Here is a 25,686-nt window from a genome sequence, read left to right on the forward strand (position 1 = left end):
TGCTAGCTTCTCCTATACTGAACGTTTTGTTTTTTCCTGCAGAGACTTTATTACAGGTTGTGATCATACATCGACATATGGTTATTATTGGTTAATGTCTCTCTTCTGCCATGGACTATAAGCTACATGTGGGGAGTGTCCACATTTGCTGTGCTCACCATTTGGATCTAAGTGCTTAGCACAAAGCACAGGTCACCAAATTCTTGTTCAATAGCATACAGAACTATGTAGCTGTGAGCAAATTACTTAAACTTTCCCAGTTTCTCTTTTTCTCAACTGTCAAAAAAAAGGGCGGGAGGTAGTGGGGGGAACAACACTGCCTCAAAGGTTTTTGTCAGGCTTAACTACAATCAGCTATGTAAACAGAATAGGCTCATTTACTCGATACATGGTAGCTATTCCTGCTATTACTCCCTATAACATGCTGTGGGCCATCAGAATTTGTCCTCATTTTTAAATTGTTTCTAGTCCTGTAAAAAAGGAAAACATTCACACAAATAATTAAAACACTATAGGATAAGAGTCTATCACATTACCCAACAGGAGGCCCTACCTAACAGGCTTTGGCCTTTGCAAATGTGAAGTCGCCGACATTCAGGATACCTTCTATCATCTCTCCTTTAGGGACCATCAGGATCCTGCTGCTTGGATCACAAGCATGCCATTATCAAGAGACTGGCTCAAACACCATCTCCTCAGCATAGACCTTTGTGATGCTGCCAAGAAGAATGAACACCTTTTTCATCCCATGTCCTCCAGCAGTGTGTGTCTGTGTGTGTGTGTGTGTGTGTTGTGTGTGTATCCCTATTAAGAAATTAAAGTTCCTCAAAGACAAGAATCGTGTTTTTTATTTCTATATTCCTGACCAAATCAACTACAATAAATGCCCAATTAAGTTTCATTGAATGAATGAATGAATGAATGAAAAGGAAATAAAATTAAACACACAACAGTGGATATGTAGAAAAGACAAGCACAGCAAGAGTAACTAGGCTGCCCCAGGGAGGCAGTATGCAAGTCCAGAACCTCGCTTATGTTCAGAAGGCTTTCAAAAGACAGATCAAAGGAAGTGGAGCCTGGGCAAGAGGCAGCCCTAGTCTGTTTACTCTTCAATCACTTTGTAACTTACCTGCTGCCCCCACCCCTAGGTCTGCTTTGACATAAGATCTTTAAATGTTGAGGTGGGAAGGGGGGAATCACTTAACTGCTATCTGATTCCTCATTTGTAAAATAGAGCTACTGACACTGACCTTCCTCATAGAGCTACTGTGTGGGATAATCAATTAATAATTGCAGAATCCTTTGAGAGTATAAAGTGCAACATAAATGCTAAGCATAATTTCCATACAGTCTCTGCTGGCTCTTCTCAAGCACATTCCAGCCGACCTCGGTGCCTTTGATCTGCTGTTATCACCTGCAATAGAGCAAACAATGCCTTTGTATCATTAAGCAAATGCATAATGAATGGTATTCATTGTTAAAGATTACTTAGCAATATAACTTGTTTTTTTTTTGTTTGTTTGTTTGTTTTTTGCCTTTTGAATGGGAACATCCACTGGTGACAGGATTATGTAAGCTAATAGCTAATGTGTCAAAGGAAAGGAGAGAAAAGAAACAGCCATGGCAACCGGGGCAATAGGACGGCAATAGGACCCAGGCTTTGGCCTTCAGAAGAAACCTGTATCCACCTAGCAAAACTAGGATAAAGAGTAACTTGGAGAAAACCAGAGGGGATGGTGAATAGAAAAGTCGATAATGGGAAATGGCAGACTGTGGCCTAGGCATCCTCCGGCTGTCAGATCTCGGCTTATTTTATGAGACATAATCTGCCATCTTCAGGAGTGTAAACCTGGGCTGTCATTGTCCTCTTCCTCAAGTCTCTGGGTTCTTCCCTTCATGCTCGCCGGTGCTTTGGTGGGAAGATTGTGTTTTTCTTTGAATATCACCTTTTCTAAGGATAGAGGCAGGTGGCACTATGATCAGAGAACCTTTATTCTCCTCTGCATTCCTCCCTGATGCTCGATGCTCAGCTCTTCCCAGAGAAATGGCCCTCAACCCAATGCAGGGGCAATCGCTAGCCTCAGGAACAATCACCCCAAGATTCTCAAGGTAAGTGAGACAGCCTGAGAAAGACCACCTCCTCCCATAAAATGTGAAAAAGCTCACAACTTGTTCATTGGTTCATTTGATTTAATGCCAAAAGGTTGGAACAGTATTACAATTCCCTTAAGTGTTCCTTTGAGATTTAGACAAAAGAAACAACAAATGTTTGCTGCTTTGGTTTAGATTTTTTAAGTTTAGACTTCAGTACTCTAGCACAGTCTTAAGGTATTTGGTAATTCTACAAGTTTAATTTCTAAATGTTAGAGTTAACTTTTATGTCACGTTTCTCAAAAACTATATGAATTTACAAGGTACTCCTCTCCCTATATTCCTTTAAATAATACCCAAAACACAACTCTCATATACCCTTCTATGTTTTACTGCCTTGACTACAGGGATTTTATGTCTCTTATTTGGCATTGCTGTTTATTGTCACTTCCCCCATAATTCTGGTTTTTGCTGGCCTGTTTTTTTATTTTATCCTTTTGAAAGTCTTTCTTCACCATGCTAAGTCAAACTTTGAAACTTGATAAACGCCACAAAATTTTTCTTAACATGGAACAAGATCGCCACCCAGTGGCCATGATGAGCTTCACTCTATGCATTTTTCCAGATTTTTTCCCCTCACATTTTTATTTATCTGGACGGCAGAACAGAGGCGTCCTTAAAGAATAGCCCAGCCCCTTCATTTTTCTGAGGAGAAAATTAAAGGTCAGAAAGGTTAATATCTGGCCAAGTCCACAATACCACAATAAGACCCCTGCCTTAGGACAGGCTTCAGTCCTCATGTTTTCAACGACTACCTCAGAACTGGAGGTGACCTTCAGGATCAGCCAATCCAAGCCCTCTATCGTACAGATGAGGAAACTGAGGCACAGAGAAGAAAAATGGCTTCTCAGGGTTTATGGAGCTGACTAAACGGGACAAAACCCAGCTTTATTAACACTTAGCCGGATGTTCATTCTCCTACTTAGACCAATCTCATTTTAAATATTTTATTTTCCCCTTTGGATTATCATAATTCCAGTCTTTAATAGATGACCACAGTAGATAAGCATAAAATGGTCAGCCCTTGCCTTCCTCAAAATGAATAAAGTTATGCAAGGGGAACCCTCAGAAAGGTAAAATTCATTCTCATTAATGAACTGTTCATTGTTGGTATATCCAAAAATATTTCACCACTTTTGTTTATACTTAGGAGGTGATAGACTTAATTAAAAGCAATTAGAAATTCTAACTATGCCTTCTTTCCGTTTAAAGAGAACACTCGGCCGGGCGCGGTGGCTCACACCTGTAATCCCAGCACTTTGGGAGGCTGAGGCGGGCGGATCATGAGGTCAGGAGATCGAGACGATCCTGGCTAACACGGTGAAATATGTCTCTACTGAAAATACAAAAAATTAGCCGGGCGAGGTGGCGGGTGCCTGTAGTCTCAGCTACTCCGGAGGCTGAGGCAGGAGAATGGTATGAATCCAGGAGGCGGAGCTTGCAGTGAACCGAGATGGGCCACTGCACTCCAGCCTGGGTGACAGAGTGAGACTCCGTTTCAAAAAAAAAAAAAGAGAATACTCATGTCTGGTTCAAAATGTCTTGATTCTAGAATTTCAATAGTTGGATTTGAACACTTCCTTTGGCAAGTTAGGGATGACTTCACATTGTCCACTAACTTCAAAGTCCTCTTAATGACAAGAGAAAGATCCACAATATTGAAGATTCCTTATCACTCTAAATAATTTTGAGTTCCTAAACTCGGAGGTGAATAAGATTCACAGAGGGTAGCAGATGCTGCCTGGCTTTGCCCCACCCCAGATCCGCATGGTCCTCCTGAGTTCACCTGCAGTTGTGGTCCCAGGCAAACTGACAGCTCCCCACTTCCCCTGCTGTCTTCCATGCCTGAGGGCTTTGGAGCCTCCCCAACTTCTGGTGGGACAATGCTGAGTTGGGCTGCACACAGTTTTTCAAAAGATCCCCTGGGATTGAGCCCCAGTTGCCCTGGAGCCCTAACATGAAACTACTCCCTAATCCCTGGAATTGGCCTATCTCCTTTTCCTATGGCGTTTTCCCCACTTCCTCACTTGTGCTTCCTGGGATCACCTCTCCAAGAGGGGCAATTAAACAAACAACCTGCATCCACACCCTTGCCTCAGGGCCTGATTTTCAGGGGATACAAACAACTGACTCTGCATTGTAGAGAAGCCCTGTTTTGCCTTGATGTCACAACTTGTCTCTAATAATGGTGTCCCAAGAGGTGGTTCAGTCTGGCCTTTCTCCCTGTATACAAGCAGATTAACTAGGAAGCATGAGAAGTTGAAATGTTAGGGCCTTTCACTTGAACAAGTCATTTTCAAGCCTTGGGAAGGGCTCTAGAAATCTAATCAAATGGTGTATGTTTTTGTAAAATTTACAAAAGCAAGACATTTTAACCTTAGTTAAAAAGACTAAAAAAGACCACTGTCTCTTTTCAGGTTGTATTCTGGTGACGGAGAGCACTTTGGGAATCTGGCTAAAGGGGAAATTCAGTTAGAAATACACATTTTAACTGAAATTTGGCAAGATGTTTCAGAACATTTCAGTAAAATAAATGTAAAATTACAGACTCCTGTTGGGAGAATATGGAGTGTTCTTTCTGCTATCTTTAAATCAAATATTTAAAGAACTAAGAGAAAATGTCAATAAGAAAGTAATAGAGTAAGACACAAAAGCAACAGAGTGAGCAATAAAATCAATAGAAATTATTTCAATATCAAGAAGTAAATTGCAACAAAAACATTCAGCATCTCAAACGCAGTCAGAAGAATAGAGTAAAAATAATGATATGCTTATGAATTACTTGATAACCCAAATTAACAAACACAAGTGAATCATATGAATACACTGGAAAAAAATAAATACCCCAATTTTTTGACACCAAATATTGTTATCAATGAATAAAATATAAACTCACAATACATCACCACAACGAGTAACCCTATGACAAATTGGTTAATGAGTGTCATTAATTCAAAGTACTCAACATAGGATAATGCACTAGAAAGCTTGAAATGCCTTGAAAACAAACAGATCATATGTGCAAAAAACTTAACAGAGGTTTTCCAAATTTGAGAGCAATCCTAACAGTTTATATGACATTGCCAGCTATGAGTTGTGAAAGCTATAAGAAATGTTTCTAAATTATCAAAAATAAAAACCAAACTGTAATCAATCATGGTAGAAGAAAGATGAAATTGTCTTTCTATTCTCTCTATGGAATATATTCCTAAAACATTATCATGTGAAGATGAAACTGAAGAGTTTGCTTTCAAAAATGGAAGGGAAAAATTATCAAAGAAGTCTGAAAGTAGGAAATTCGATTAAATATTAGGCTACATAAAATAAAATTTCTTTGTTTACTTTTACAATAAAAAATAGTCCATTACTTTTCAGGATGTTGTTGTTTGTGCTCTTTGTTATTAAGTATCTGTCATTTCTTGTCAGTCCTTTTCTTATTCCAAATAAATGGTTTTGATAATTAATTTTACATTTATAATGGTGTATTCTTTTCTTAAAGAAAGCCTCCTAAATTATATAAGCTTCCAGGACCATTTCTTCCCAAAGTTTCCTCTAACAGTGAAGGCCTTTCTCCTGTAACAAAAAAAAAGAAGCAAAATGCTCTCTGTTCCACTTAATACACAAGAAAAAGACATGTACCACAAGACTCCCAAAAAGTCAATGCGTCTAAGAATGGGAAAATAGTATACAACCTTTCTCACAGGACACGAATCATGATATTGTACAATAAATTAAGTTGAGAGTATATACATTTAAATTACATGCCTACCACATTTCTTAGTGACCTGCACTGCTAGTGGTTCCCAAACTTAAAAAGCAAACCAAAAAAGTCTGTCATCTGAGTTACAAAGATAGTCATGGCAAGTGAATGAAGGAAAACTGACAGAGATAATGGATCAGTATACCACGTTACACTTCTTAGGCTTAGGGATTAATAAGAAAGTAAGACAGTGTTTTACAAATGGCAGGTCATAACCTATTATTGGGCAGTAATAATTATTATAATAAATTGTAACAATCACTTTTTTAAAGTCAAATAGTTTAGAAAATAGTTTGTAAAAGATTGCATCACACATACAGAGTGTTTTTTTAAGTGTGTGTGTGTGGGGGGGTGTGTATATATAGGGTTACAATGTAAAAGGCATTTCTTACTGTGGGTCATGGTCTAAAAAGTTTGAAAAATACATATGAGAAATAAAGGGTTAGGGCCAGGCATGGTGGCTCACGCCTGTAATCCCAGCACTTTGGGAGGCTGAGGTGGGTGCAACACTTGAGGTCAGGAGTTTTCAAGACCAGCCTGCCTGGCCAACAGGGTGAAACCCCATCTCTACTAAAAACACAAAAATTAGCTGGGTGTGGTAGCACATGCCTGTAATCCCAGCTACTGGGGAGGCTGAGGCAGGAGAATTGCTTGAACCTGGGAGGCAGAGATTGCAGGGAGCTGAGATCGCACCAATGCACTCCAGACTGGGTGAAGAAGCGAGACTCTGTCTCAAAACCAAAAAACCAAAAAAAAAAAAAAAAAAAAAGATTGGCTGCAGATTGAAGCACAAGAGAATAAGAATAACAGGGACAGTTACAAAAACTTGGTTTGGCAATCTGCAACAAATCATTTCTAAATTCATTGGAATTTGGGAGGCATTTCTCCTATAGAAATAGGAAGTCATTAAAATTTGCTTTTGTAGTTTCACCTAGGTATCCAATCATGACTGAAACATAGTTTAAACTAAAAATAAACTAAATTTTAAACTAAAAACAGTTTAAGCCATAATTGGATTCCTACGTGAAACTACAAAAGCCTATTTAACTCATAAGTAATATATATGTTATAATACGATATGCTATGATAGGATGTGATGTTGATATATTATGACATGATATAATAAAGCATAATGCAAGATAAATGAACTATTGCAGTTATTATAGATTCCTAGGCCGGCACTCTTCTTTCCTTCCCAATAGTCCCTACCATTTATAAGACTCTTAAGCAAATCATTTTGAAGATAATCTAAAATTACAGGATTTCCATCACAACATAATGTATATAATTTCACAACACCATTTAACATTTTTATTATAATTCAAGATTTTACATTTTGCACCTCCACTTGATTTGGTATAATTGCTACCTAAACCTTTCTGCTGGATTAGAACCACTGACCCTTCCTTACTCCCATCCCCAAAAAGAACAAGAAAGGTGTCGAATAGGCCTAAAATGAATAGTTTTGAAATGGACAATAGTAAGATCAAATGATGCACTTGTGTTAAGGTATAATATTTGTAATTCTGTCCTGAAGATAACTCTCCAGTGTTAAAACTGTCAATGCCTCTAAATAATGAAGCAAAAGAATAAAGAGTTAATATGCAACAGCCAAGCTCAATAAAAATCTGCAGAAGGAAAAATAATCTTTCATGAAAGCTACAGAATAATAAATGAGCAGTAATCTTCTGAGCTTACTGTGTCATATGTTACAACAATAAGGGAACTATATCCTGATGGTTATTTCATTTCAATATCATAAGAACATTTATTTTAATACCATACAATTTATATGTTGATTATATATAGCTAGATCTATGTCTACTAGATGAGCATGTTCACACAGGAAGAGGGAAGGGGAAGAGAATTACGAATTTATGAAATAATTTTAGTGTTAGGCACTATATTTGGTCCATTACATGCATTGTCTTATGAAGTATAATGAGACATAATACATATTTTGTAATGCTATAAGGCATCTGTTACTATTCTCATGCTGCAGTCAAAGCAGCTACATTGGTTTTCTGGGGCTGACGTAACAAATTACCATAGATTTAGTGGCTCAGAACAACACAAGTGTGTTATCCTACCATTCAGTCATTTAGAAGTCTGAAATGGCTCTCACTGAGTTCGTATCAAGATGTCAGCAGGGCTGCCTTCCTTTCTGGAGGCTCTAGGGGAGAATCAATTTTCTTGCCTTTTCCAGCTTCCGGAGGATGCTCAACCTTCTTGCCTCTTGAACCTCCTCCACCATCTTCCTCCATCTGCAAAGCCAGCAACATCAGGCCAAGTCCCTCTCACATTGTCATCTCTCTGGCTCTGTCTTCCAGTTCTCTTTTCCACTTTTAAGGACTTGTGATTGCAATGGGCTCACCCGCATAATCCAGGATCATTTCCCTGTCTTAAAGTTAGCTGACTGGCAACCTACACTCCATCTGCAACCTTAATTCCCCTTTGCCATGTAACCTCACATATTCACATTTTCCAGAGATTAGAATGTGAACATCTTTGGGGGCCATTTTTGTGCTTACCATAAAAACTAAGTTCCAAAAAGATTAGGTAGCTTGCCCAAGGTCACAGAAGTGAAAGGAAGATGGAGCCTGGATTTTTACCCAAGTTTTCTTAACTCCAGCCCCCCTGCTCTATTCAATACAGTTTGCTGTGCAGTTTGTGTCTAAAACTGGCAACAATCTCCATGGTTTGGGTCTCATCAGGAATCATATCTTGGTGCCCCTTGTGTGTCAGGCACCCTGTTAGTGCTGCATACACAAAGATGAATAAAATACACTGTTTTATTTGAAGAGCTAAGAGTCTGACAAAGGAGGCACTGAAATTATATTATATTACAATGCAGTATGTGATGATGCAAGTTACTATATTGCAAATGCAACATGGATTCTGCTGGGTTCCTGAATGTAGCAGAACTGGACCTCAGAGTGGAAGGGATCAGGGCCAGAGTGGAGAGCATGACAAGAAGGTGGTCAGTAAATATCGAAAAGTTTCTCACAAGGAGTCACACTTGTGTTGGGTCCAGAAAACGAATAGGATTTCGCCCAACAAAGCAGATAGAGTTGCAGAGGCATTCTTGTGGAGTAGCAGGTCTCAGGATATACTAAGGAAATAAAGGAAGGCATGACAGAAATGCAACTAGAAAGGAATTTAGACCCAGATTGTGTCAGACCTTGAGTGGCACAATAAGAGGTCTGAACATTCTCCCTGTAAGTGGTAAAAAAGGAACCAGGAAAAACTTTAAGCCAAAGAGGAGCATGAGCTGGAGAAAGAGAGCTGATTTAGAAATATAAGCTTCTTAGAAAGGCTACTGTGATGGCTTCGTGATACGAGTTCTTGGGAAGAAATATAAGATGGTCTACAAAAAGATCTACCCAGGACTTTTAAAAGTTTGAAAACAGCTATAATTTTTTGGAGTTTCATATTCTTATAGAAAATAAAATGTACCCTAACTAATCAGAGGAAGTCATTTTCATTCATTTATTTAGCAAATATGTATTAAATATCCATTGTGTATCAGAATTTTTCTAAGTGAACAATTGGTTCACTTTAGTGAACAAACAGATACTGCCTTGTTTTCATGGATCCTACATTTTAGTAGAGAAGACAGACATATACTCAGAAAAACAAATAAGCAACATAAATAATAATGAAAATCAAGGGTAGTTGTACCAAAGGGGGCACACAAGACTGAGACAAAGAGTCGCAGAACAGGTATTGAGATCCCTGAGTAGAAACAGGACTGACTGATGCTTAGTCTGAATGTACCAGAATGGCCATATTATACTTGTTACAATATTGAATTAGGACACAGCCACACCTGCCAAAAATAGATGCTCCCAGGATCCCCAAAATACCTGCCACTGGTGCCTGAGCCACACTGGATTCTCCCTTAAGACTTTCTAGAAGTCCTCATAATCCACCAACCAAAGAGTTAATGCTTGGCCTGAGGATCTAGATCTACCTCCAGCTATGTGACCTCTGGCATTTTTTCTGATTGTTAGACATTGGCTGTCACCTTTCGGTAGGTCAGTTAGCAAAGACATTGATAGAGAAAAAGAGGAGCCCTGTGTACCCTGAACCTGAACCTGTTCTACTAAGATGGAACCTTTGGAAGAAATCTGTTGATGTGACACTTAAGACTATGCTTAAAAAAAAAAAAATTGAGGAAGCAATAGAAAAGCAAAACCTCAAGGTTAGCTTGTCAAAGGTCAAATTAGGTCCTTCTCTTGTTAGAATTTGTCAAGAAAAGCTCCAGTTGAAAAGGTCACCTTGAAGTCGAGACGGAAAAAGAAAAGGCGATAGCCAGCTGAAGAGTGGGAGGTGATCATCCCAGGCAGAGAAAACTGCATATGCAAGGAAAGAGAGGAAGCAAGCACTTGGCATGTTTGAGGAACTGAAAGAGGATCGGCAGGGCCACAGCTTATCTTCAGGAAGGTGGATCTAAATGAGGTTGGACATAGGTTTTTTAGGCCATAGCGAGGGATTACATTTTTATTTTAAATGCAATTGGGAGTCCCCTGAAGGGTTGTATGCAGATAAGTGAAGTGATCCAATTTCCACTTTTAAAGCTCATTTTGCTGCTGAATATAAATGTATTATAGAACAAGACTGAAAGCGGTTGTGGGAATGAATGTGAAGGATGCTGGCAGCAGAACTGGAGAGAAGTCAATTGTGAGATCTGTTGTCCAGACAGGATTTTGGGAATTGATGATGGTATGGGATATGGATGTTGAGGGGATGGAGAGATCATTGATGAAGGTCGTGATATCAAATAATAGATTTTCAATGTAGACAAAACAGCCTTATATTGGAAGAACATGCCATTTAGGACTTTGATAGCTAGAAAGGACATTTCGATGCCTGACTTCAAAGCTGCAAACAACAGGCTAACACTTAATAGGGGCTAACGAAGTTGGTGACCTTAAATTGAAATCAGTGCTTATTTATCACATTAAAAATTCTAGGGCAAGTAAGAATTACACTAAATCTACTCTACTTGTGCTCTAGAAATAAATGAAACAACAAAACCTGGATGATAGTACCTCTGTTTACAGTATGGTTATCGAATATTTTAAGTCATTGTTGAGACCTACTGCTCAGGAAAAAAAAATCTTTAAAATGTTGCTGTTCACTGATAACACATCTGGCCACCCAAGAGCTCTGATGGAGATACACAAGGAGATTAATATTGTTTTCATGCTTGCTAGCATGACATCCATTCTGCAGCCCATGAATCAAAGAGTACTTTTTACTTTCAAATCTTATTATTTAAGAAACACATTTTGTAAGGGTATGGCTACCCTAGATTGTAATTCCTTGGATAGATCTGGGCAAAATAAATTGAAAACCTTCTACAAAGGATTTACCATTCTAGATGACATTAAGAACATTCATGACTCATGGAGGCTACAATATCAACATTAACAGAAGTTTGGAAGAAGCGGTTTCTAACTCTCATGGATGATTTTGGGGGGCTCAAGACTTCAGTAGAGAAAGTAATGGCAGATGTAGTAGAAGTAGCAAGAGAAATGGAATTAGAAGTGAAGCCTAAATATATGACTGAATTTCTGCAATCTCATGTTAAAACTTGAACGAATGAGGAGTTGCTTCTTAGGAATTAACAAAGAAAGTGGTTTCCTGAGATGGAATCTACTCCTGTAGAATACTGCTCCTGTGAAAATACTGTGAACATTGTTGAAATGCCAACAAAAGATTTAGAATATTACACAAACTTAGTCGATAAAGCAGTGGCAGAGTTTGAAAGGACTCATTCCAATTTTGAAAGAAGTTCTACCGTGGGTAAAATGCATTGTATGCTACAGAGAAATCTTTCACAAAAAGAGTTAAAAGATGTAGTAAACTTCACTGTCTTATTTTAAGAAACCACCACCCTGATCAGTTAGCTCCATCAAGTCAAGGCAAGACTCTCTACAAGCAGAAAGATTAACATTCACTGAAGCCTCAGATGACTGTTAGCATTTTTTTAGCTATAAGGTATTTTAAATTAAGGTATGTACATATTTTTTGTAGACATAATGCTATTGCACACGTAATAGACAACGACAGAATGTAAACATACCTTTCATATGCACTGCGAAACCAAAAACTTCATCTGTCTCACTTTATGGAGATATTCACTTTATTTTGGTGGTCTGGTACTGAACCTATAGTATCTCAAAGGTTTGCCAATATAATAAAGGCTAATTATTTTATAATGCTGTTAGCATATTTTCTTCATTCACAAAAAGGTTTGCTTACTGTATAGGAAAAAGCTCTACCCATAGCTCCCTGAGTCAAACGAGTTGCCCATCCTCAACACCTCATTAGAATACGTGATAGTAATTCACAGACCTTTGGGGACAATGAGCAGGCTTTCAAATACTGCTTGAAATAGGGATAAACACTATATTTTCAAAAATAGTGTAAGTGTTCCATGGTTCCCTCAGGCAATTAGCTGGTTTTGTTGCCATAAGTTGTCCTACTTCTATCCCCACAGAATAAGCATTTGGTCTGTCTGCTCAGAGTTATCACATTTTTCCTTTTTCCCTCTAGGTAGGTCACTAGATTCCTTTGTGAACAGTGGGCATCAAAGAGCCATTAAAACAAAAAAACCCTAAATTTGTGCGAAATGCAGCTCTTAATATTTCTCTGGAGCATTGAATCATATTATATGTAATTATAAAATACTATCAGAAAAGGGCACTTTACATACCATAATAGTCATTTTATAAAGTTCAATTTGGCAATTCCAAACCACATTTAATTTTCTCTGCAAATTCCCACATGGCAGGAAGATACTGCTCTCTGCAGCTTTCAAGTCTCTTTCAGGGAACGGTAAAATGACAATCTTTTAGAATTAGCACTTTTTCTATAAATAGACACTAAATCACTTATGCCAAATACAGTCACATATGCATTTTTATTAAAATAAATACTAAAATAATAAGTAATTTTCCTATATAACCATTTTGGGATTTTATGTAAATTAGAATTCTGCAATATAGTTTAGTATGAATCATTTGTAGTTCTTCATCTTCACTGACAGGTGGGGCTAGTGATTTCTGTATTAATTATAATATTTTAGCATATTAAAATCTGTATCTAGATGAAGCAGACACTTCAAAGCTTCAAAACTGATGAAACTGCATACCTCTCTTTTAAGGGATAAAACCATTTGCATTAATATGTGAAATACACTACTAAAACACCCCCTGCTGATTTCTTAGGCTTTTGCAGGGAATTATGCATAATTTTCTGAAAATTAAAAACCAAGGATTAGATATTTATGATGATAAAAATTGGATCTCAAAAAACTATTAAAAACTTGGAAGATTCTCCTAAGCTAGAATTTTTAACTCAGTTAAAAAATTATTTAACACGTACCAGAGGTTAATAAAAAGCATAGTGTAGACAGAAGATCTAAACTCAGTTCCACCACTTACTAGCAAAGCACTGTGCTATGGTCTGAATGTCCCCCAAAATTCATGTGCTGAAACTAAATCACCAATGTGGTACTATATTGAAAGGGAGGCCCTGAGGGGGTGATTAATTAATTGAGGTAGAGCTCTCATAAATGGGATTAGCAACCTGATAGAGCTGGAGGGAATTAGCTAATCCCTTTTTGTCCTTCTGCCTTCGGACATGTGAGGACATGACATTCCTCTTTTCTGGGGGATGCAGCGACAAGATGCTATCTTGAGGTAGAGAGAGCAGCCTTCACAAGGCACCAAACTTGCCAGCTCCTTGACCTTGGACTTTCAGCCTCCAGAACTGTGAGAAGTATATTTCTGTCCTTTATAAATTACCCAGTCTCAGATATTTTGTTATAGCAGCAGGAATGAACTAAGACACATCTTTGTGAACCTACATCACAGAACTGAAATGAGAATTAAGTAACATAGGAAGCTTCTTTATAAATAGTAGATAATAATCTCACAAATGTCAGTTATTGAAAACGGCATAGTATAAGCCACCCATAAATTCATATTTACATCTGGGGACAAATTATCAGGCATCTACAAATTCTCCATGCAAAGGTGTTTTACTCATTTAGATTTTAGTTTGTTTTTACGTTGATGTTAATCTTTTAAAAAGCTTATGTGATTATATTTAGGGTCATCTGAATATCCTCTTTATACCTGTTAGGCAACGTGTATGTTCATGGTAGCATTAGTGCCAAATAATTCAAATTCACTTGTTTACAAGCTACTGAAAACAGATGGAGGCAGACTTAATATGTAGCTTCCATGCTCTTCCAAAAGAAAGACAAGTGACAATGGGAAGAAATTTGAACAAAGATTTGGTAATAGTTTGATTCCAGAAACTAATGAGAACATCCAGTCATTAAATGGCACACTGTATCACTGGTAAGCTGAAACTTAAAAAAAAAAAAAAAAGGAATCTTGCCAGTTAGCACTAAGTGTAATGATTTAACAGTGTTCATCACTGTCAATTAATAAGACCATTTATATTGGTTTTGTGTATATTTATTGCAATTGTTTAAATAGTTACATGAAAACTGTAAGCTTATGTTTACACCTAGATTCGTATTTCTATATATTTAAATGTTAATAAATTAACATAAATTAGCTTAAAAATAATAAGCTGACACTTGAGTGTGGCCAGTGAGATCAGAACTCAGAAAAGACACAACTCAGGTTGTCTTCTCTCTGTACTTTGCTGTCTGACTCTGGGCAAGTCAAATGACCTCACCTCCCCTATTTCTTCACAGCAAACTAAGAATAATAATCTCACTCACACAGGACCATTGCGAGGAGTACGTGAAATAATGAATACAACCGGGAATGAATGCCTTCTCAGGTAGAGTGTGTTGTGGACAATAAGATATCTGAATCAAGAGTCTGTACTTTCAGCCTACATTTTGATGCCACGTTGGGTAATCTCCTTACCTCTATGGTAGTCACCATTGTTTTTTAAAGTTAGGAGATTATCTCAGTTCCTTTTAAAATAGCTTTTATAGAAGGTGGTTGGGTTTTCCACTGGAATTTCAAAGTACTCCCCATTTCTGTATCATGCCCACAGTTATTTCGGTTTCCATTAGCTTTTTTTAAAACTTACTGAGGGACAAAAACGTTACGATTCATTTGTGATCAATGCAGCAATGTCCAAAAATAAGCAGGGTTAAAAGAGCAAAATTATCCCATCTATCAGAGAAACTTTAATATTTTTCTTTGCTTCGTTGTTTTATCTGGTATAATGGAAGGGCAGAACTCATATTTGAGTCTTCTCTCTGTTCTTAGCTGTAATCCTAGCAAATTAAATGACCTCTTTACACTGGCTAATTATTCATCTGCCAAACAATTATAACAGCCACCATTGATCACGTACGAGCTTACCCAATGCCATGCGTGCACTGTGTTCTCAACGTGCACACCAGGCGAACTCTCTCATTTAGTGCTCACAATTTTGAGGTGGACATTAGGTCCACTTAACCGATGAAAAAACTGAGGCTGAACAAAGTTAAAAACCTGTCATGCAGCATCTGCAGAGCGGAGGTTCTAAAAACACCTCACCGTAAGAAAGAACTGCTAACAAACAATAGCTCTGCCTCTAAACACCCGCTTTTCGTCTAATATTCACAGATGGGCATTTGGAACGTCAAAGGGCCAGAAGCCCTTAGAACCTTCAGGGCTGGAGTAAAGCGGCTGCACCAAATCCCAGAGCAACTCCCTCGAAATAGCCCACCCTGCCCAGGCCCCGCCTCGTCCCGCCCTCCTGGGCGCTCTCCCAACCGCCCGCTCCAGAGAAGCCTCGCCCACCCGGCTCCTCCGCCGCTCTCACTTGCGGAAGTCGCGGCGCACCCTGCCTGCCTTTCTCGCAGGAGGACGCAGCGCATGCGCTCTCAGCACACCCGGATTTCCTGTCTACTGTCATCGCTTCCGGTGGGGTAGGTCTGACCAATGGGGCTGGCTCCGAGGCGGGCCTTACGTCTCGCAGATTCCTACCCTGCGCGTTACTTTCGGAGCGTCTGTGAAGGGCCGGGGTGAGACAGGGGTGGCTCGTGCTTGCCGAGTCTCATGGCTGCCCCCGGGAAGCTCAGTACTTGCCGTCTCCCGCCGTTGCCCACGATTCGAGAAATCATTAAGTTGTTCAGACTGCAAGCAACGAAGCAGCTATCACAGAATTTCCTCCTGGACTTGAGGCTGACAGGTGGATGGCTTAGCAGTGCTCCCCGGATGTCTCCCCAGTGTCCCTAGGGGCGTGGGCCGGGGGGTCTCACACGTCCCCGCGGGCGGGTGTCCAGGCACTGGCGTTCGACGGGCTTTTGGTCAGGTCCTTCGACCTCTTTGTATCAAAAGAACTCCGGTCCCACCGCCCAGGAGACACGTGAAGTGCGTTGATTGCTCACAAAACTCCGCGTTCAAGGGGGTGTAGCCTGCAGGCAGGCTGCATAGACGCCGAGCTCACTAGGGGAGGAAGGGTTCGTGTGTCGTGAAAGGCGCTGGTGAATACTGGGATCTGGGTCACTTTGAAATCAATCACTCTGAAGTGGTACAGCACATGCTGACTGGACTTGCTTTACATGCAGTTTAAAGTTACCAGAATTTAAATTGGTGCCAGGATTTTATCAATAAGTTGATGAAAAGAGTATCCCTCGTAGGATTCGTGGTTTAAACGTTTACCTGTTGAGTCTAAGAAAGCCTCGGGGACGCTAATATTCATTCATAAGTATGTATTAGGCAAGCACCGTTGTGCTAGTGTTGGGGGTAGGATATGGGCGTGAACAAGGCAGTGTTTCCTCGAGGAGCTTACTTTTAGCAATTTTACATTCCCACACCTAATTGTTTAAAGTCACTTTTTATGAGATATAATTTATATGCAGTAAAATTCACCAGTTTGAAGTGCTCAATTTGATGAGTTTTGACGAATGTATTAATATATGGTCGTTCAACTACCATCACCATTGCTTAGTGATGTTCTATGAGATGAGATTGCAAAAATATATTACAAATATGGCTACTAAGTCAGTGCTGGAGTACTTAGATTTTGAGATGTTCATATTTCATTCTGTTTGGTCCCACTTCAGAACTTGCAAAGAGCAGTAAATCACGCCCAAAAAGTTCATTTTCACTTAAATGAAGCACACTCCAGAAAACATAAAATGTTTTATTTCTTGGACGTGTAGTCTTTATTCTGCCTGTAGCAATATGACTTTGGATAAAATAATGTAACTCTTAAGTGTTCTCATCTTTTTTTTTTTTTTTTAAGACGGAGTTTTGCTCTTGTTGCCCAAGCTGGAGTGCAATGGCACGATCTCGGCTCACTGCAACCTCTGCCTCCCCGGTTCAAGTGATTCTTGTGCCTCAGCCTCCCAGGTAGCTAGGATTACAGGCTTGAGCCACCATGCCCAGCTAATTTTATATTTTTAGTAGAGATGGGGTTTCACTATGTTGGTCAGGCTGGTCTCGAACTCCTGACCTCAAGTGATCCACCCGCCTCGGCCTTCCGAAGTGTTGGGATTACAGGTGTGAGCCACCGCGCCTGGTAGTTTCCTCATCTTTTAATTGGAAGAAGGGCTTACTACTTTAAAAGATTACCCACTCTAAAATTCTTTGGTTCTAGTAATAGCTAGTGCCAACCTTTTCGCTTGTTATAGCCACATCCTAAATATAAATCACCATTCTTAGGGTAGAAGTTATAGGTCTATCTATATTTTTAAAAATATATTTTATATATTTATATAATGTTATATTTTTTAAAATCCTTCAAATACATTTTCTCATGAGCTTTTATCTTCAGGAGTAAGTTTCAAATTCTAGGTATTATCCACTCTTTCTATGGGAACCAGAGTTAAGGGAGATTAGGGTATTTACCTGAGGTTAGATGCTCAGGCAGAGGAGAGCAAGAATGAAATCCAGGCTCATTGATTTGATAGTGCTTCTTTAATATTCATTTGTATCTCAATGTGCCTGAAAAGTTTGAGAGCAGAGACCTGCCTACTGTTGTAGCTCTCCATTTTAAAGAAGGAGAATATTAAATTTATTCCATAACGTGTCCTTCCTGTTCCCCCCTCTGAGAGGCATTGGCTTTAGAATTTATACCTGTGTTGAAGTCCATGACCTTGTACAAATGAAACAATAGACAAGGAAACTGAAAGGTTAAGAGAAATGAAATTGGGATAGGAGTCCTTGGTTAACATGTAAGGATTAGGTGAGAATGTGTGTAAATCGATCATAACAGGTAAGATGGTCTGTGGATGCTAATTCCCTCCCTGTTTAAAGACTAAACCATTTTTGGATAGTTAAGAAACTAGTTTCTTCATTTTAGCCGGCAAAGATATGTTGTTGAAAACAAGCAAAAATAGGACTGTGAACACTTAAAAGAAGTGCCGGTATGTTTTCAGTGACTAAATTTCCACTATCCTAGGAAGACCAGTTCCTTGCATTTCCATATCTCAAAGTCACTGAGACCAGCCCATTGCATGTTTTTCCAGATGTGATGATTGGCTGCACTGAGTCAATACTTTACTCTTTTATGATGTCTTAAGGGCTGCTAAGTTGAATTTGATTAATTAAAAAATTTATTTTTCCATATTAACATGCATGTGTGCAAAGCTTTAAAAACCCTCAACTGCTCAATTTAACTTTTTCCTGAAAATGACTAAGAATTCAAATTTCTGAAAATCCTGTGATCTAATAACTTATTGCTGTTGCCATATTGACCACCAACAAGATGTCTCTAGATAAAAAGGAGACTTCAGCACTTTTTGCTTTTGGATTTCACTAGCAATACTAGCAATACTGAAGATTCTGTATGTGAAACTAGTGTTGCTTATTCAGATATTCAATGTTCAGTAACTATAGAAAAGCGCTGCATGCTTATCTAATCTGTTCTTAGGAGGTGGTTGGTTTCAAATCAATTTGAAAAGAATTTGCATGGGGTAGATAGAAACTGCAATATTAGCTAAATTTAAGCTAAGAAACTTTGTCATGCTAATCCTGTTTTTGTTAAGGAACTAGTACAGTTCAACGGTGCTGTGGTAGCATATTGAATTGCCACTTCATGTTAATTTAAGTAGAGAGTTAGTCAAATAAATGTTGTACGTAAAGGATCAATTGATTGGGTAATGGCTGGATTTTTATAGAAGATTTTTCTCGCTAAATTTCATACGTTGAAATTTGCCAAGTTAATCGAGATAACTAAAACTCTTTTTCCTCTAGATAAAATTGTCAGGAAAGCTGGCAGTCTGGCAAATGCGTATGTTTACGAAGTGGGCCCTGGGCCAGGGGGAATCACAAGATCTATTCTCAATGCCGACGTCGCTGAACTTCTGGTGGTTGAAAAGGACACTCGATTTATTCCCGGATTACAGGTGAGATATCCAAAGAGCCTTCTTTAGGAGGCAAAAGCTGAATTTAAATCTTTATGCCATGATGCTTAAACCCCAGGGTACACAAAGATTATGTAGGTTTTTCCTCAACTATAGATCCCCAAGGCCCCATTCCAGAGATTTTGATTCCATAGTCTGGAGAAATCTGGAAGTCTCCATTTTTAACAAGGACTCCCAGATGGTCTGTTGACTACACCTTGAAAAAACCTGCTTTACACATTTTTGCTAAACAAACTAATTGTTTTATGTGATTTTTTTTTTTAAAGTCTACTAACAGCTATGCATGTCGTGGCCCGTTCCTTCAAAAATAAATAATAATAAATAATGGCCAGTAATGACTCATTGGTGTGACTTTTGAGAACTTCATTTAGGTTCAAAAAGCATTTCCTCAAACAAAAGATGAGTAAGACATATGCACGCTTTTCATCATGAGAGACTTAATTATGCAGCTTAAGGATTCTTTTATAAGATAAATTTTTTAAGTGAAGGAAGGAAGTTGTACTTTCATAGATTTAGGATGAAGTATAAATGAAATGATATATACATCTTTAAAATACAGGCACTGTTATTGTATGAGAAATAAGAGTTGAAGGAACTGGGCATGTTTCAACTGGAGAAAAGAGGCCCTGGGTAGGAGCATACACAGCTGCACATCCAAGGTTGGTGGTAGATAGGATAAGCTTGTTTTGATCTTTTCTAAGAAAGAACTAAAACAAATAGATGGAAATTGAGGGAGACAGGATTGAGGATTTGAAATAAGGAGGAACTTACTTTTTTTAAAACGCTAGCAAACAGTGAAATAGATTGTATCAGTGATCTTGTAAAGGGATATCCTCATAAGGGAACACTTAATGACTTAAAGGCCTTTGTTTGATTCCTCCGTAATTTTAAAACTTTAAAAGAGCCCTGAACCTTTGGCTCAGATGACAAGCAATTTATCATGTGACTTTAATAGAATAATGTAGTTTTCTACATTATTATTTCTGTACAAAAGGAGAAATTGATTTAAAATGAGTACATTCTGATACTAACTTGTGTATATATTAATGGAGAAATGTTAATTTCTGTCAGAAGAACAGTTTGAAAAATTGTTTTTGAAAACCTAGAACTTTTTGTGCATGTATCTGATTTTTTAAGAATTATATATCAGTTAGAGGTGGAAATGGGAACATTATTATTTTTGGTAAGATCATGAGATTATGAAAAGAAACTGAATAATTGTATAAACCCCTTTGGGCTTATTCATGTAGCCCGTTTTGGACATAGGAATGCTCACGTGACTTTTTTGCTCTTAAAAAGACTTCTTGTCCCTCATATGTCACCATTTGTTGGGTTTATTCTTTCTTATTAGGCCAGGGGTGAACCAGATTTCCATTCATTCCCACATATTCTCCTCTCTGATATGAACAAAAGATCTTCGAAGGCAGACTGTTGAAAAGAGTGACTGCCACCCTTCTCTTCTCAGTTTCCCCAAACCCCTAAGTCACTACGTTCCTAACTCCAGCCGTGTTTTATCTCATTCGATGTATCATCTGACATACTGTATGTATGTTCTTCCCATTTGTTTGTTAACTGACTCACCTGTCTGGAGTGTAAATACCTGAGGGTAGAGATTTGTGTCTGTTTTGTTCCCTGTTGTACCTCTGTCTCACATAACAGTACCTGGTACATAGAGGTGTTCAGTAAATGTCTCACATGAGAAACAAAAAGGTTGACCGACTATTTCTGTATCTGTGTATGTATGTGTGTATGTATCTCTCATATTTGATAATTAAATGTGTCATTAAATAGTGAAAGTAAATATTTGTGTAGCATTGATAATGAAAAAGTTTTATGCTCTTTTTTTCTAAATTTGAAGGCTGATTTCAAGTTACATTACTCTGCAGGAAATGTATATTTGACTTCTCATTTGTTTTCAGTAGAAACAAAATTAATTCTTAGTATCTTATATGCAAGAAAGGAATTTGCCTTAAAAAGAAATGTTGGGTACTAAAATATCAAATGGGCTTTTTTCCCCCTGTAAGGAATATTTCAATATGTAAAACTACTTTCTTTTAGAGGTACTAAATTAATCATAAAACTGAGTAAAAGCAGAAAGAAAGTGATCTATTTTAAGGATTCCATTTTAGTGATTTCTAAGCTAATATAATTACTTTTTAAAGAAATTATAATAATTTATAAAATATCTTCTAGCTGAAAGCCTGTCATTTATAGCTTAATTCAATTCCTACAGTATTTTCATGAGGCAGTTTAGGGGAAAGAAAAGCTGGTGCTCATACAGGATTCATGCTCAGCATGTTCTAAAGGTAAGAAAAACATGTCTAGTATGTTTAGTATAGTATAGTTTTGTGGTAAAGACAGACTTCAGCATCAGCCTGCCTGGGTTTAACTTCAGATTCTACTACTAGTTGGGTGACTTTGGGTAGGTAATTTTGTCCTCTGTGCCTCAGTTTGCTTGTAGGACTCGTATGAGGATTAAGTGTATGCCTGATACTTAGAAAGCACTCAATAATATCTTAGTTATAAGTAATCAATTAAATTATTATCCCTATGCCTTGATTACCTCTGGTGATTAATGACTGATCAGGAGACCTCTGATCTGGAAAGAGGTATGGGAGGAAGTCATGTTATTCCATTGGAGCACTAGAAAATTCCCCAGTGCTATGGAAACATTGGGGCATTCTCCAACTCATCAAACTTGCATTGGACACCTAGGGTTTCTTTTCTTGATGTTGTCACATTCTGATTGTGCATTTCTAGGTTTTTAAGTTTTTCATTGTTTCTTGTTACATTTTCATGACTGACTGGATGCTCTGTGCTATGGAGAGGAGTGAGGAGATTTCCTGAATCTCAAGGAGCTTGAGGCCTTGATAGGTTTTTTCCCGTTTCTGAACTGGAAATAACTTAGATTTTCTGACATCTCAGGGAATTTGAAGCTTTGATAGATTCTTCTGCATTTCTGAAGTGGAGATAAATTTTGTAAATCATTTGTACCCCTTCAGAGAAGTAGTCCAGATTCTCCCTCATTTTATTTTATTTTTTTCTGTTTATTTTAAAGCAAACCTGTCCAAGCTATTGCCCACAGACTGCCTGCGGCCCAACACAAATTCTTAAACTTTCTTAAAACATTATGAGATTTGTTTTGCATTTTTTTTCAAGCTCGTCAGCTATCGTTAGTGCATTTTATGTGTGGCCCAGGATAGTTCTTCCAGTGTGGCCGAGGGAAGCCAAAAGATTGCAGAGCACTGTTTTAAAGGCTTCATATATTAAAAATAATATAATAATACCTAATATTTATGGAGAGTTAATCACACTAAATACTTTGTGATGTGGTTTGGCTCCGTATCCTCACCCAAATCTCCTCTTGTAGCTCCCATAATTCCCATGTGTTACGGGAGGGACTCAGTGGGAGATGATTGAATCATGGGGGTGGGTCTTTCCTGTGCTGTTCTCGTGATAGTGGATGAGTCTCACAAGATCTGATAGTTTTAAAAGTGGGAGTTTACCTGCACAAGCTCTCTCTTTGCCTGTTGCCATCCACGTAGGATGTGACTTGCTCCTCCTTGCCTTTCACCATGATTGTGAGGCCTCCCCAGCCATGTGGAACTGTGACTCCAGTTAAACCTCTTTTGTAAATTGCCCAGTCTCAGGAGTATCTTTATGAGCAACATGAAAATGAACTAATACACTTTGTTTTACAGCTTTTTTGAGATACAATTGATGCTCAGTAAACTGCACATATTTAAAGTGTACAAATTACTGAGGATTTGTGTGTGTGTGTGTGTGTGTGTGTGTGTGTGTGTTTGAGACAGGGTCTCACTCTGTCACCCAGGCTGGAGTTCAGTGACACAAGCACAACTCACTGCAACCTTGACGTCCTGGGCTCAAGCAATCCTCCCACCTCAGCCTCTTGAGTAGGTGGAACTGCAGGTGCACACCACCATGCCTGGATGATTTTTGTATTTTTTTGTAGAAATGGGATTTCACCATTTCTACATGGTGGTCTCAAACTCCTGGGCTCAAGCATTCTGCCCACCTCAGTCTCCCAAGTTGCTTGGGATTACAGGCAAGAGCCACCACCCCCAGTTAACTGAGTTTTGACATATGTGTGATTGCGTGAAACCATCATCACAATCAGGAAAATAAACAATCATCATCATCAGGATTCCTCATGTTTCTTTGTACTCTATCCTTTCCTTCCCCCTTTACCTATCCCAGACAACCACTAATCTGCTATCTCTATAGCAGAAGTTTATATAAATGGAATCGTACAATATGTACTTTTGTTTTGGTCTGATGTCTTTTACTTAGCATAATTATTTTGCAATTCATCCATGTTGAGGTGTTCATCAGTAGTTTGCTCCTTTTTATTGCTGAATAGCATTCCATTTTATGAATATAACACATTTGTGAATCTGTGCACCTGTTGAAAGACTTTGGGTTTTTCTATTTTTTGGCTCTTATACTGTAATAAAGCTTTTATGAACATTCATATGCAAGTGTTTGTGTGGATACACACTTCCGTTTCTCTTGAGTAAAAACCTAGGAGTAGAATATCCGGGTCCTGTGTAGAATATCCGGGTCCTGTGGTAGACGTATATTATACTTTTTATGGAACTACCAAATTGTTTTATAAGATGACTGTGCCATGTTACATTCCTACCAGTTGTACTTCAGAGTTCCCGTTGCTCCACATGCTTGCTGAGACTTGGCATGGTCAGTCTTTTTAATTTTAGCCATCCTAGTGAATATGTAACGGTATCCTCTTGTGGTTTTTATTTGTGTTTCCCTAATAGGTAATGATACTGGACATATGATGTGCTTATTTGCCATCTTTGTATCTTCTTTGGGGAGTTATTTGTTCAAATAATTTTAGTACTTTTACTTTTTTGTCTTATTATTGAATTTTAAGAGATATTTATATAGTTCAGATCTGAGGCTTTGTCAGATACAGATTTTGCAGATGTTTTCTCAGCTGTGGCTTACCTTTTTATTTTCATAACTGTCTTTTGAAGAGCAGAAATGTCATGTTTATGAAGTGCAATTTATCAGTTTTTTCTTCTAGATTTTATGCTTTTTATGTCTTATTTTTAAAATATTTGCCAAACCAAGATCACTAAAAATTTCTCCTATGTTTTCTTTGAGGTATTTTATAATTTTAGTTTTTACATTTAGGTCTTCGATACATTTTGAGCTAATTCTTGCATATTGTGTGAGGTAAGGTTTAGGTTCTTTTTTAATACCATTTGTTGAAAATACTGTCTTTTCCTCATTGAATTGTCTTGGTACTATTGTCAAAAATCAGCTGATTTTATGTGTGTCAGTTTATTTCTGAACTTCCAATTCTGTTCTATTTATCTGTAGGTCTGTTGTTTCACCAACAACCACCTGTATTTATTACTTTAGACTGAAGACTGAAAAAGCCTTCATTTTGCCTTCATTTTTGGAAAATATTTTGGCACCTTTTTTGTTTTATTACTCTAAAGAATTTGCTCCACCATTTTCTCACTTGCATTGTTGCTGGCAAATCTTTTATCATCCTTATCTTTGTTCTTTTTTCTCTGGCTGCTTTTGATATTTTCTACTGTTTTTGAGCAATTTCATCATGATGTGCTCACTATAATTGTCTTCATATTTCTTGTGTGTAGAATTCATTGAGCTTATTGGATCTGTAGGTTTTCCTGTGCTTTTTGCTCTCTAATGTCTGAAAATTGTTGTTTCTTCTATTTTCTCCATTTTTTAAATTGGTTTAAGGCAGGAGAATGTGCCTGGTCCCTTAGACTCCATCTTTGTCAGAGTAGGAAGTTTCAGGATTCTTCTTAACCATTAAATGATGTGGTTTTGAAGAATTTTTGGAGACAGTAAGTCATTGTATTGTTAGTATTGCCTTTGGTTGGTTGGTTGGTTGGTTGGTTGGTTGGTTGATTGGTTGGTTGGTTTGTTTTTTGAGGCAGAGTTTTGCTCTTGTTGCCCAGGCTGGAGTGCAGTGGCACGATCTTGGCTCACTGCAAGCTCCACCTCCCAGGCTCAAGCGATTCTCCTGCCTCAGCCTCCCGATTAGCTGGAATTACAGGCACCCACCACCACGCCCATCTAATTTTTTGTATTTTTAATAGAGACTGGGTTTCTCCATGTTGGCCAGGCTGGTCTGGAACTCCTGAACTCAGGTGATTCACCTGCCTCGGACTCCTAACCTTTGGGGTTTTTTTATAGGTAAACACTGATTATTTCCACTTCATTGGCATAGTGGAAAGTTCATGGGATTGAGCATCAAATAGTCTAGTGACCAAATCTCAGATAGGTCACCTACTAGCTTCGTGACCTTAAGCTTGCTATTGAACCTTTTTTAGCTTCAACTTTCTCATCTGCAGCATGGGAATAATAGTTCTCTTCTGTGGATATTGCAAGGATG

At 38.2% G+C, this 25,686-nt stretch overlaps 1 protein-coding gene across 2 annotated transcripts in view; it reads left to right on the plus strand.

Moving 5' to 3' along the window:
• The first annotated feature begins 10,229 nt into the window (after positions 1-10,229).
• Positions 10,230-25,686, plus strand: part of TFB1M (transcription factor B1, mitochondrial) — a 69,754-nt gene continuing 54,297 nt past the window's right edge. The window contains exons 1-3 of one of the 2 annotated variants that reach the window (XM_011964379.1): positions 10,230-10,243; positions 15,909-16,093; positions 19,105-19,256. In XM_011964379.1, coding sequence (XP_011819769.1) covers positions 15,961-16,093; positions 19,105-19,256 — 285 coding nt within the window. In that variant the 5' untranslated portion in view covers positions 10,230-10,243; positions 15,909-15,960. Of the gene's footprint in view, positions 10,244-15,871; positions 16,094-19,104; positions 19,257-25,686 lie in introns of those variants that run through there. The other variant, XM_011964378.1, reaches the window with a different exon arrangement.

This window comes from Mandrillus leucophaeus, unplaced genomic scaffold (genome assembly GCF_000951045.1).
Source record: "Mandrillus leucophaeus isolate KB7577 unplaced genomic scaffold, Mleu.le_1.0 Scaffold698, whole genome shotgun sequence".
NCBI lineage: Eukaryota > Metazoa > Chordata > Mammalia > Primates > Cercopithecidae > Mandrillus > Mandrillus leucophaeus.